Here is a 12,256-nt window from a genome sequence, read left to right on the forward strand (position 1 = left end):
TGGATGTAGAGAATGGATCTATGCCTGTGTTTTGGTTTCTCATTTAACTCCATTTGCAAAAAGGCGGAAAAGGATTAATAGTTTGCTGATGATACTAAATCAGAATATGGTAAATTTTCAAAAAACATAAGATAGTGGAACGGGAGGATTAGCGATAAATGCAGTTCCAATAGAGACAAATATGAATTAATTTTGGGAAAAGAAAGTTGTAGGAAGGATACCCAACATTATCGAACCAACTGAAACTTCAGATGATGTGAGCAGATTAATTTTTAAAGGGCAGTCAAATCAGAAAGGACAATGTGGGACAAGTAAACCCATTGCCCTCAGCACTACCAAACCATGATGAGTAAACTCAACCTGCCCCCCTCAGGGGGTTAGTTGATAATTTTATGAATTCTTTAGTGTTATCAAAAAGGAAACTTGGATTAATATCTTTCTAGACGTATTAGTGTCAATATTCCTATTCTTAAAGTCTCCCATAACAGCTTTTAAGGTGCTGTCCAAATGCAGTATTTGCAACGGAAATGGTCTTGTTCTCAGATTAAGGGGCAGACCATTTAGGACTGAGATGAGGAGGAATTTCTTCACTCAGTGGGTGGTGAATCTTTGGAATTCTCTTCCCCAGAGGCCTCTGGAGGCTCAATCGTTGAGTATGTTGAAGACTGAGATCGATAGATTTCTAGATATTTAAGGTATCAAGGGATATGGGGATAGTGTGGAAAAAATAGCGTTGAGGTAGAAAATCAGCCATGATCTAGTTGAATTGCAAAGCAGGCTCAAAAGGCCGAATGGCCTACTGCTCCTATTTCCCATGTTTCTATGTTTCTTTGCTTGTGAATAATTGCAAGTGGAAAAAGGCATGGATACCCAGTGTTTTCTACGTGACTAGCTTGAATTTTATTTTATTATCTGGAGAAAAGGAAGATTTTTCTTTCATCGGTTTATGATGTGACCTCAGAGTAAAAGGCCAGGATCGAACCCGTATTACTTAATTCTCATTTCTCTAGAACAATTAAGTTTCAAAATGGAACTATTGCTCTCCACTCCGGTGGCTTCGTGCCTGAACATATTGAATGGTATGGCATGACTGTTTTTTTTAGCCAGTAAAGTTTCACAAACTTGATCCATTGTCTCCTGTTGCTAGAGAGAGAGGAATTCTTTACTCAATCCAAGTTAAAACTTAATAGTGGTACTGAGGATGTGCTGGCACCATCATTTGAATGAGATGTTAAACCAATGTCTGTACTGTCAGGTGGACATAAAAGATCTGATGGTGCTATTTGGAGAAAAACAGGGAATTTCTCTCAGGGTCTTGGCCAACAAGTATCCCAAAACCAATAGCACTTTGATTATCTGGTCAGTTAACTCATTGCTGCTCGTGGGACCTTGCTATGTGCAAGTTGGCTGCCATATTTCCCTACATTTATAACAGTGGTGACACTTCTAAAAGTACTTCTTTGGTTGTATTGCTTTGGATATCCTGAGGACATAAAAGATGCTGTATCAATGCAAGATGCATTTTTTTTCATAATTTGTGGCAAATATAATGTATTAATACAAATAAGTAGGTGGAGATTGCAGTTCTATTTACTTAAGGTCTTCGCTTTCCCTTCTATCAATAAAATTATTGTATAATAATTTAAGTAAATCATAAAAACTTTCTTATTCCTCATGCCAAACCCTCCTCCCTTCCCCATCCATCCCTCAGCAAAGGTGTACTGTTCCATGGACACTGGAAACCCTTCAGTACTTAAGTGTCAATTCTCATATGGTAAGCTGAAAGAGCAAGTGTTAGTATGGCACTCAGTCAACATCTCAGATGAGTCCGATCGTGTCTATGGCTGATGTCTATGTGCACCAAGGTCACTGGATAGTGATCTGAAATGGAAATTCTAGCTGAATGTTCCACGCCTTAATTCAGGGCACTGACACAAACTTTAGTGTTTCTACTGCTGTTCCAGATCCTAGAATCTTCCATAATCTGTATCCTAGTACTATAATAGATGGTGCATTTAACCATGCTCATTATATGTAATTTTGACCCGAAAAATGAACTTTTTGATGTATCAATAGATTTGTTTTCCCACATGAGCATCATTAGTGGTGGTAGATTGGCTAGTTTTCAGTATAACAGCAGAATTGTTCTTCAGCTAGTGAAATGAGAAGGGCCTGCTGCTTATAAACAATGGAGTCCTCTTATTACTTTGTTTGCCATATGGTCATAATAGCATGGTGTCACAGCAAATTTATTTAGCATTTCTGTGTGAAACATTGCAGATTAATTGCTTTGTAAGAATCAGTGTGAAATAACAGCTACTTACTATGTTGTGCTGCAGCGTTTCAGTGGAGGCAATGTCTACTTTTCTGTTTTACAGGAAGCTATCAACAGCTGCATCTGACTCCTTCAGGGTGGCTTCACAACCAGGGTAGATCATAACCTGTAGAAATCCTGAAGTTCAGGGTTCCAATCCTTTTGTTTTTATTATTATTTGTTCTTTACAGCAAATCTAAAAAATCATTATTGTAATAATTTTTGTCATTGGTTCTTGGATTGACAGTGATATATATCATTTATAAGTGCCATTTGTGATTTTACCAATATCCATAGCAAAAGCATCCTCTTAAGCTACTGGATAATTATGGCAAGCCATCTATTACTGGAAGTCCCTTTGATAGCGGTGAAACATTGTGAATTGGTATTTGTGGTTCTGAACTTAAAACGTATTCATCAAAATATAATTTGTTCTTCTACAGTTCAGTAAATATTAATTCTATATGCAAAATGCAGTTTGGTAGCTCAAATTATGTTTTGATTCAAAAAAAGGAAGCTGCTGCAAAATAATTTTGGAAATTTTATTTAAAAATTGTTTAAATTTTTGATATGCCCCATACATTGTCTTCAAGGTGTAATAATTTTTATATTTATAATGTCTCTTCTGCAGATCTCCTTTTCCCAACACAGTAGCTTTATGGATTTGGTCCAGTTCTTTGTCACATTTTTCAGGTAAGTTGATTTACATTTAAATGTGAGCATATTTTGCATTTATGGCATATAAAATAATAACATGTGGAATACCACGTGTTCCTAAAAAAGAAAGTGTAAAATTTGCATTAGAAGTCAATCACAACATAAGTACCTGGAAGTGAGCAGCTATTCCTATGATTTAGTCAGTCTCTAACCCACATCCTTTCTTTAGGTGCCAACCAAACTTTTTTTAAAACAATTGTCCTATCCCAACCCAGATTCTTCCATTTTTGTTGAATAAAGAATTATTCCAATTTTTTTTTTAATGCTTCAGCATTTTGTATTGACTGCACTGCAGGCATGGATTTCGATAAATTGGTAAGCTTAAGCCTGATCTATTCCCTATGCCAAATTCAATCATGGCTTTTTCAGTTTATAATCATGCATTTTGGTTCTACACTCCTCATGTCTGTTTTAGTGTTTTTTTTCTTCAATGAGACTAAACTTAACTTCTTCTGACTCTCTCCATGACTTAATTATGTATAACTTGGAATCATCTTCCACTGTCTGTCTCTTTTTTTGCTAGCTGCACTTGGATGTAATATTCCATGGTTGGTTTCACAAATATTCCATGAAATAGTTTATTGGGTTTAAAGGGATGATTCCACAATCTAGTGCTCACAGGGAAGGCATCTCAGGCAATTGCAGCCTCCGATTCTCTGCCAATTCTCATGTTGGAGATCATGCCTGTAATTTCCCATAATGTGCCTTCTTTACTGGGAACACTAGACTGGGGAATAGCCCTTACATTCTATGGATCTAGCTTTGTTTAGATGAAGGGAAAAGTGGAGTCTCTTTTTCTCACATCTAATTTTATCCTCTTTTATTTTATCATCTCCTGAAGGCACTGATTGTAGTGACATTATCCTCCATTATTTCACTTTAGTTAGAATTCTAGTCTAGGTCATGAGTGCCAGCTTGCCATAGTGTAATAACCAAGCCCAGTCCTCTTCTAGTGTACAACATGCACTTCCCTTTTAGCAACAGTCAGATGCAGGACCCTTGGCGGAATTTCCTCCTTTGTATCATGAGGACAATGGAACAATATTAGAACCCTTACTACCTTCACAACAAAGATAAACTATCTCAGCACAGGTCTTTATTTATTATAAAACCTTTCCAGTCTATATGATTCAGTAGCAAGTCAAATGGTAGCACTGCAATATTTTCCTTTCTTTTGTAACTACTATTATACATTGTGATAATACTATCAATGTTTAGCAACTATTACCACATTGTCTTTCTCTGGACATCTGCCATTTAATTATTGCTCCCTCACTTTGTTACTTCAAGTACAATTTTCTATAATAATCTTTTTCCTTTATAATACACATCTATTATCCCTACTGTATATGACAAGTTGAAAGATCTATCATTACCAGGCTCATGTTTCTGCCTTCCAAAATTTGAAACATGGATGTGTTGATGTATGAAAAATTTCAACCATAACTCGCCTTATTTCTATCCTTATCTCTTTACCTATTTCTTGAAGCATTCCATCTGATTGTTTTCTTGCATAAGCACTCAAGCATCAATGATTTGGGACATTTATCAGGTGAGTAGCTGAGCATTGGCCTAGAAACTGGATGGCGGGGACAGAATCATGGCATATTGATCCACCGGAATCATAAGGATAGTATTGGTGAACGGCTGCCTCAAAGGCAGCTTGGTGGTCACGTTTGCGGAGTGCAGTGAGGCCAGCAAGATCAGCCCCAGAAGAATCGGATTGGAGGCAATCAGAAGGGTTGGGAATCGGGAGTGGCGGCAAGTTTTAGTCCACAATTTTAATTTTGGACCAGGATGCACACTCCAGCTGTTCCCTGGTTATACAATATGGTAAGTAAACAAAGGATTTGGAACATTTTTAGCGGCAACCTCCAGCACTCCCCTTGAGGACCACTCATTTGGCTGCTAAGCGCCTGAAGAAAATTACCACAGTATGCACAGTGCAAGTCATAGTCATTTTGGCACAGAAGGAGGCCATTGAGTCCATGCCATGTTTCAATTATTCAGAGACCAATTTGTCCTCTGGGCCTGAAACAGACGTTTTATACCCTGATTTACAAATGCAATGGGCCTAGTGCCATATTGGGCCTGTATCAGGTACACTGTTGTAGTGATTATGTTTCTGGACTAGCAATATAAAGGCCTGGACTAAATAGTCCAGAGAACGTGAGTTCAAATTCCACTGTGGCAGTTTGCGAATTTGAATTCAGTTTTTTAAAAAATCAGTAAATCTGAAATAAATAAATTGGTAATGGTGATTATGAAACCACAATTACAACTAATACACCAATGTCCTTTACGGAAGGAAAACTGCTGCCCTTACCGATCTGATCTAAACGTGAGTGCAGTCTCACAGCAATGTTGTTGACTCTTAAATTCCTTCTGATATGGCCCAGTAAGTTACTTAGTTGCAACAGACTGTTAGAAAGAAATAATTCTTGACAAAGCATTTGGCTTCGACCCAGGCACCTGATTCAAATATGACAAATGCACACTCAGCCCAATTGACTCTGCAAAGTCCTCCTCACTAACATCTGGGATTTGTACCAAAAGTGAGAGAGCTGTCCCACAGACTGGACAAGCAACAACCTGACAAAGTCATAATCACAGAATCATACCTTACAGTCAACATCCCAAACTCCTCCATCACAATTTCTGGGTAGGTCCTGGCCCACTGGCAGGACATACCCACCAGAGATGGCAGCACAATGGTATACAGTCAGGAGGAAGTGGCCCTGGGACTCCTCAACATTGACCCAGACTCCATGAAGTCTTGTGGCATCATGTCAAACACAATGCTGCACCACATCACCATAACTGAATGCCCCACAAAGACACATCTGACAGTCTGGGTTAGTGGCAGGTGGTGAGAGAACAACAGGAGGTAAAAACCTACTTGACCTCATCCTCAGCAATCTACCTGTTGCAGATGAATGTGTCTATGACAGTATTGGTAGCAATAATCACCGCACAATGCTTGTGGAAATGAAGTCCCGTCTTTGCACTGAAGAAACATTCCATTCTGTTGTGTGGCACTACCACTGTGCTAAATGGGATAGATTAAGAACAGATCTAGTAGCTCAAAACTGGACATCCATAAGACACTGTGGGCCAACAGCAGCAACTGAATTGTATTCCACCACAATATGTAACCTCATGGCCCAGCAAATCCCTCACTCTACCATGACCATCAAGCTATGGGACCAACCCTGGTTCAATGAGGATTGTAGAAGAGCAAGCCAGAAGCAGTAGCAGGCATACCTTGAAATGAGGTGCCAACCTGATGAAGCTACAACATAGGAATACATGCATGATAAAGTGGAAGCAGCATGCTATACACAGAACTAAACGGTCCCACAACCAACGGATCAGATCCAAGCTCTGCAGTCCTGCCACATCCAGTTGTGAATGGTGGTAGACAATTAAACAAACAGGCAAAGAAGGCTGCATGAACATCGTTCTTTCAGTGATGGTGGAGCCCAGCATGTGAGTGCAAAAGACAAAGCTAGAGAGTTTGGAACTGTCTTCAACCAGTAATGTTGAGTGGATGATCCACCTCCGCTTCCTTTTGAGGTTCTTACCGTCACAGAAGCTAGTCTTCAGCCAATTGATTAATTTCACATAGTGTCAAGAAATGGATGAGAACACTGGATACAGTAAAGGGTATAGCGCCTGAAAACATCCCGGTTGTAGTGCTGAAGACTTATGCTGTAGAATTAGCCAGTGCCTCTGGCCAAGCTATTCCTTTACAGCTACAAGACTTGCATTTACCAAGAAAAGTAGAAAATTTCCCAGGTAAATCCTGTCCACAAAAAAAAGGACATATCCAGTCTGGCCAATTACCATCCCATCAGCTTACTCTCAAGCATCAACAAAGTGATGGAAAGCGTCATTGACAATGCTATCAAGCAGCATTTGCTCACCAATAACCTGTACACCCATGTTCAAGTTTTTCCCCCGGGCCCACTCAGCCTCAGACCTCATTACAGCCTTTACCTAAACATTTTCGAATGAGCTGACTTCCAGAGATGAGGAAGAAGTGACATCGAGGCAACATTTGACCGAGCGTTGCAGCAAGGAGCCCCATTAAAATTAACGTCAGTAGGAATTATGGGAAAAATTGCCACATCATTATCATTATACCCAACACTAAAGGAACATGGTTGTGATCGTCCAAGGCCAATCATCCCAGCTGCAGGACATCATTACATGTGTTCTTCAGGACTGTGTCCTTGGCTGAACCATCTTCATGTGCTTCATCAGTGATCTTCTGTCCATTATAAGGTGGGGCTGATGATTGCACAATGTTCATTTCCACTCATAACTCCTTGGATAATGAATCAGTCTGTACCCACATGCAGCAAGACGTGGACAATATCCAGACATGGACTGACAAGTGGCAAGTAACATTTGTGTCACACAAGTGCTAGGCAATGATTATCTCCAGCAAGAGAGAATCTAACTACTTCCCTTGACATTCAATGGTATTGCCATCTTTGAATACCCCACCGTCTACATCCTGGGGCATCACCATTGACCAGAAACTTAAATGAACCACACAAATAAATACTGTGACTACAAGAGCAGGTTAGAGGCTGGGACTTCTGCGATGAATGACCTTTCCACCATCTACCAACACAAGTCAACAGTGTGATGGATATACTCTTCATTTGCCTGGAGTGCGGCTCTAATAGCACTCAAGAAGCTCGACACCATCCAGGACAAAGCAGTCTGCTTCATTGGCACCCCATTCACCATTAAACATTCCCTCCTTCCGCCACTGGCTCACCACATTTGCAGAGCATACCATTTATGAGATGCACTGCAGAAACTCATCAAGGCTTCTTCAATAGCACCTCTCAAACCTACAAATTCTACTACCTAGAAGGGCAAGGGCAGTAGATGCATGGGAATGCGACCACCTCCAAGTTCCCCTTCAAGCCACACACCATCCTGACTTGGACACATATCGCCACTCCTTCATTATTGCTGGGTTAACATCTTGGAGCTCCCTCCCTGACATCACTGTGGGAGTATCTTAACCACATGGTTTGCAGTGGTTCAAGAGGGCAGCTCTCCACCATCTTCTCAATAGCAATTAGGGATGAGCAATAAATGGTGGTCTTGCCAGCAATGACCACATCCCATAAATGAATAAATAAAAATGTTTTTTGAAGGTTCAGGAATGGCCCTAGATGTTTACTGAGCAACCATTACAAATATGGTGGTCAGCAGACTCACAATGCAGACTGAGTGCACACATGCCACCTGCTAATTAGGACTCTTAGCCACTTGTTTTGCCTCTGTAAAATGAATGCATCGCAAACAGTTTCTCGGCCATAGTGTCTAGGAAGATCTCTGCTTCAATGCACACTGTGTACTGAATTGGTTAATCTCAGCTGGGGCTCAAGTGAAGAATCGCCACACTTACCAGGTATATGAAATCAACTAAAGTCCATAGATCCATACTCTAGCTGGAAGCCACTGTCTTCAGGTTTGAAAAGGAGGGGAAAGAATTGGCAGAGAAAGGCATAATAAATGGGTATTCAAACACACTAGCTTTCATGACCAATTCATTACTGATCTCTTTATGGCCTTGGATATGCCTCCAATAGTTCCAACTACTTATTTTGAAAAAATTACTTTCTTTGGCGGAGGTGATTTATTTGTTTTTTTTCCCCACGCTATTAAATTAACTTTTTCTATCCTTAACAGGCTTTTTATGTTTTAACTCAGCTTGCTGACATGTCTTGTGAAATGTGTCTCTCAGCACCAGCTGCTTTTAAGTTTTGGGTAACACCATGTGACTAAAAGGAACAAAAATATTACAGTAATATGACTGAAATGTCATGCATTGCTCTAGCATTGTGATGTTAACTCTGATCTACAAAAATAAATGTAAAACACAATTACAATAGTAATTAAAGAACAATTTACTTACATAAAAACAAAATACTGCAATACAAACAGAAAGTGCTGGAAATACTCGGCAGGTCAGGCAGCATTTGTGGAGAGAGAAGCAGAGTTAACATTTCAGGTCTATGACCGTTCATCAGATGAAAGATCACAGACCTGAAACATTAACTCTGCTTCTCCCTCCACAGTTGCTGCCTGGCCTGCTGAATATTTCCAGCACTTTCTGTTTGTATAACAGTTTACTTATGGTTGCTTTGATTTCTTTTACTTATTTTCTTATTTAATCTAACCTTGCATTGTATTTACAGCTCAGAAATAATGTTATGCTCCACACGAGTCTCCATCTCACTTCATCGCACGTCTTTACTTCATCTCACCCTATATCCTTCTATATCTTTCTCCCTCATGTGCTTGCCTAGCTTCCCCTTAAATACATCTATGCTAATTACCTTAACCACTCCATGTTAGAGCAAGTTACACATTCTCACCTCTCGAGTAAAGCTTCACCTGAATTCCTTGATGGATTTATTGGTGACTTCCTTATATTTATGACCCCTGGTTTTGTACTCCCCATAAATGAAAATATCTTCTTTACATCTAGCCTACCAACCATCTTCATAATTTTAATGGCCTTTATCAAGTCACCCCTCAGTTTTCTAATTTCTATAGAAGAGCCCCCAGCCTGTTCAATCTTTCAAATCTAACCTCCATCATCCATTTGGAGGACTAAGCTTTGATTTTAATGATATACTTCTCTGTGGTACATAATTTAATTTGTACTGTTCTCTTCATTGTCTGGTATTGTTTACTCTTCCCTCTTCCTCTACCATGGTGTATTTTCCAAATTCCCATTCCATTCCCTGCCCTTGTGGTTTTAAAATTTAATTTCCTGTAATATGGTTTTTGACTGTGGTAAAATGTAGAAACTGTCCAAAACACTGTTAAAAAAAATGTCGATTTGGAAACAAAATAGCGAGCTGACATAATATTTAGCTGCATAAAGTATTAAATTTACTTATCTGTTCTAGTCCCTTTCTCTATCCTTTTTCTAGATATTTGCACAATGTTTTGAAGTGTTTCCAGATGATCACAGTCCTTCTCTGTTAGCTTTTCATTTCTGTTTTCTTTGTTTTGTATATCCCTGGTTACTTGAATTGCATTGCATTCTGATTTAAATTGCAAAAATAAATCTGCTGATGAAGAGTGTTTGATGTATTTGTGTATCAAGCCTAATTCAGGGGAATTTTAACCCATCCTGCCTGTCAAAAATGAGGTGGTGCACATTTAAAGTAGCTATGCAAAGATTTGCTGCTGAGTTCCCACTTAAAGGCCTGCTACCCGACCCGATCCCGACAACGTGTCGGGGTCGGGTCGGGTTGCACTTCCATATCAGGCACTCGGGCTCGGGTCAGGCCGGGTTGGACACGCTCTATTATAGGTAAGTAGCTCCAGCGTTAATTTCATTTTTGGACTAGAAAGGCGGCTTTTTAAATGTTATTTTAAGCTTGTGCAGATCAGCAACAAAGTGAAAAATGGAAGATAAGTTAACTAATGGTCAGGTTGGGCACGGGAAAAAATGGAAGGACTCTGGCCGGGTTGGGCTTGGGTCGGATGTGGCTCTGTCGGGCTCGGGTCGGTTTTTTTTATTTGCAGACCCGAACAGGCCTTTAAAGTGCATTGCACTTATTAGTTGCAGTTATTATTTATTAAGCACGCGAACAGTTACAAAACGTCTAGTAAAATTGTGTCCAAATGAAGAGTAGATTCTAAATGGCTAGCTACAGCATTTCAGAAAGTGTTTTATTTTCTCTCCTTTTATGGCTTCCTTCCTATGTGTTTGTTACCAGCTCAGTGGTCCTCCTGCTGAGAATTAGCGGTTTGAAAGCAGATTGTTAAGATGATAAATAATTGCTATCACTAATAGTTGACAAAGACAGAAACGTGCAGTGAAATGATATGGATTTATTTAACCAAAGCTGTAGGGAGATTGCTGGAGCGGAGGAAACAATCTCTGGCAGCATTCTAACTGAAAATTGTTGTATGAATGCAGTTCTCTCATGAGCAAGGAATCCAACAAATGCAATTTGCTATTTCGATACATCTGTAGTTTGTGTGCATAGAATGTGAGAAAAATTGAGCATGTCGCATCATGCTCTAACTAAAAGAACCTGAGTAGTACAAACACCAGTTCTGTTGCTAATCCTTTATTATGTGCATTCCACTTTGATGCTAGTACGTATAGATTGGCAGGACAAGATAGCCTTAGTCATGATGAGATACAGAATAAAACTATTAAAACACGACAGTTTTGGATTCTTGCTGGAAACCATCCATTAATAGTAATTGGAATGCAAGGTTACAAAATAGTCACAGAATAGAAAGATTTTTGACATCCGAGATGAGCTGGCAAGTCTGTTAAAATGGTGTAAAATAGTAAGTCTTCACACCTGGCTATATGAAATGACAGTCTGCTTTCTAAAGTGTTTTGCCAGTCTCTGCATGAAGTAAGCTCACAGAGGTCTCTGTGAAATGAGGAACATCAAAGAAATGAGCAACCTATTTACAGCAATAAAGAAAAATTGCAGCTCCATGTTCGGAATTGCAATGATTTTTAAACCATAGAGAATTGTGTCTATATCCAAAATATTAGATCCTTTGCTGCACTTTGCACAGTTATTACAGATTAAAAAAATCACACAGCAGCAGGGTAAGGGGGTGGAGTGACTGATGAAAGCAGATTATTTCAATTAATTAAAAATGACATTTGGAAAGTCGACTTCTGAAATGTCATAATAGACTATAACAGATTTAAATGGGTGAAACAATTGATTATTAGTCTATGAGCAAAGGTGTTTAGAGGTTATTACAAGAATAATGTTCTGCTGTAGTCAGGATTTATTCTTTTGCTATCTTAGTTAAATCTTATTAGTGTACATAAATCGGAGATAAAATGAAGGTAGCAAACAGCCTGCTACAGAGTTGATCAGCACTGATAATGATCATGATGAATGTTAAATAGAAGATGCTGTACTCTACTGTCATATACATTATACCAGGCTCAGATTATCAACTCTACCCTTGAAATGTTTGTCCTGGAGGAATCAGTACCCCTGCCACATGCTTATAATTGCAGAAATAAAAAACAGGAAGTGCTGGAAATACACAGGTCTGGCAGCATCTATGGAGAGAAAAACAGAGTTATCGTTTCAGGTCTGTGATCTTTCATCAGAACTGTTTCTGCTTGAAACAATTACACAATGCTCTGGAATCTTCCCCACTGAAACTTTGAGCACCAATGGCAATGAA

At 39.3% G+C, this 12,256-nt stretch overlaps 1 protein-coding gene across 2 annotated transcripts in view; it reads left to right on the forward strand.

The window, feature by feature from the left end:
• atrnl1b (attractin-like 1b) overlaps window positions 1-12,256 on the forward strand; it is a 1,082,183-nt gene that overhangs the window by 698,615 nt on the left and 371,312 nt on the right. For both annotated transcript variants that reach the window (XM_068052965.1, XM_068052966.1), the window contains exon 25: window positions 2,946-3,007. In XM_068052965.1, coding sequence (XP_067909066.1) covers window positions 2,946-3,007 — 62 coding nt within the window. The remainder of the gene's footprint in view (window positions 1-2,945; window positions 3,008-12,256) is intronic.

This window comes from Heterodontus francisci, chromosome 20 (assembly GCF_036365525.1).
Source record: "Heterodontus francisci isolate sHetFra1 chromosome 20, sHetFra1.hap1, whole genome shotgun sequence".
NCBI lineage: Eukaryota > Metazoa > Chordata > Chondrichthyes > Heterodontiformes > Heterodontidae > Heterodontus > Heterodontus francisci.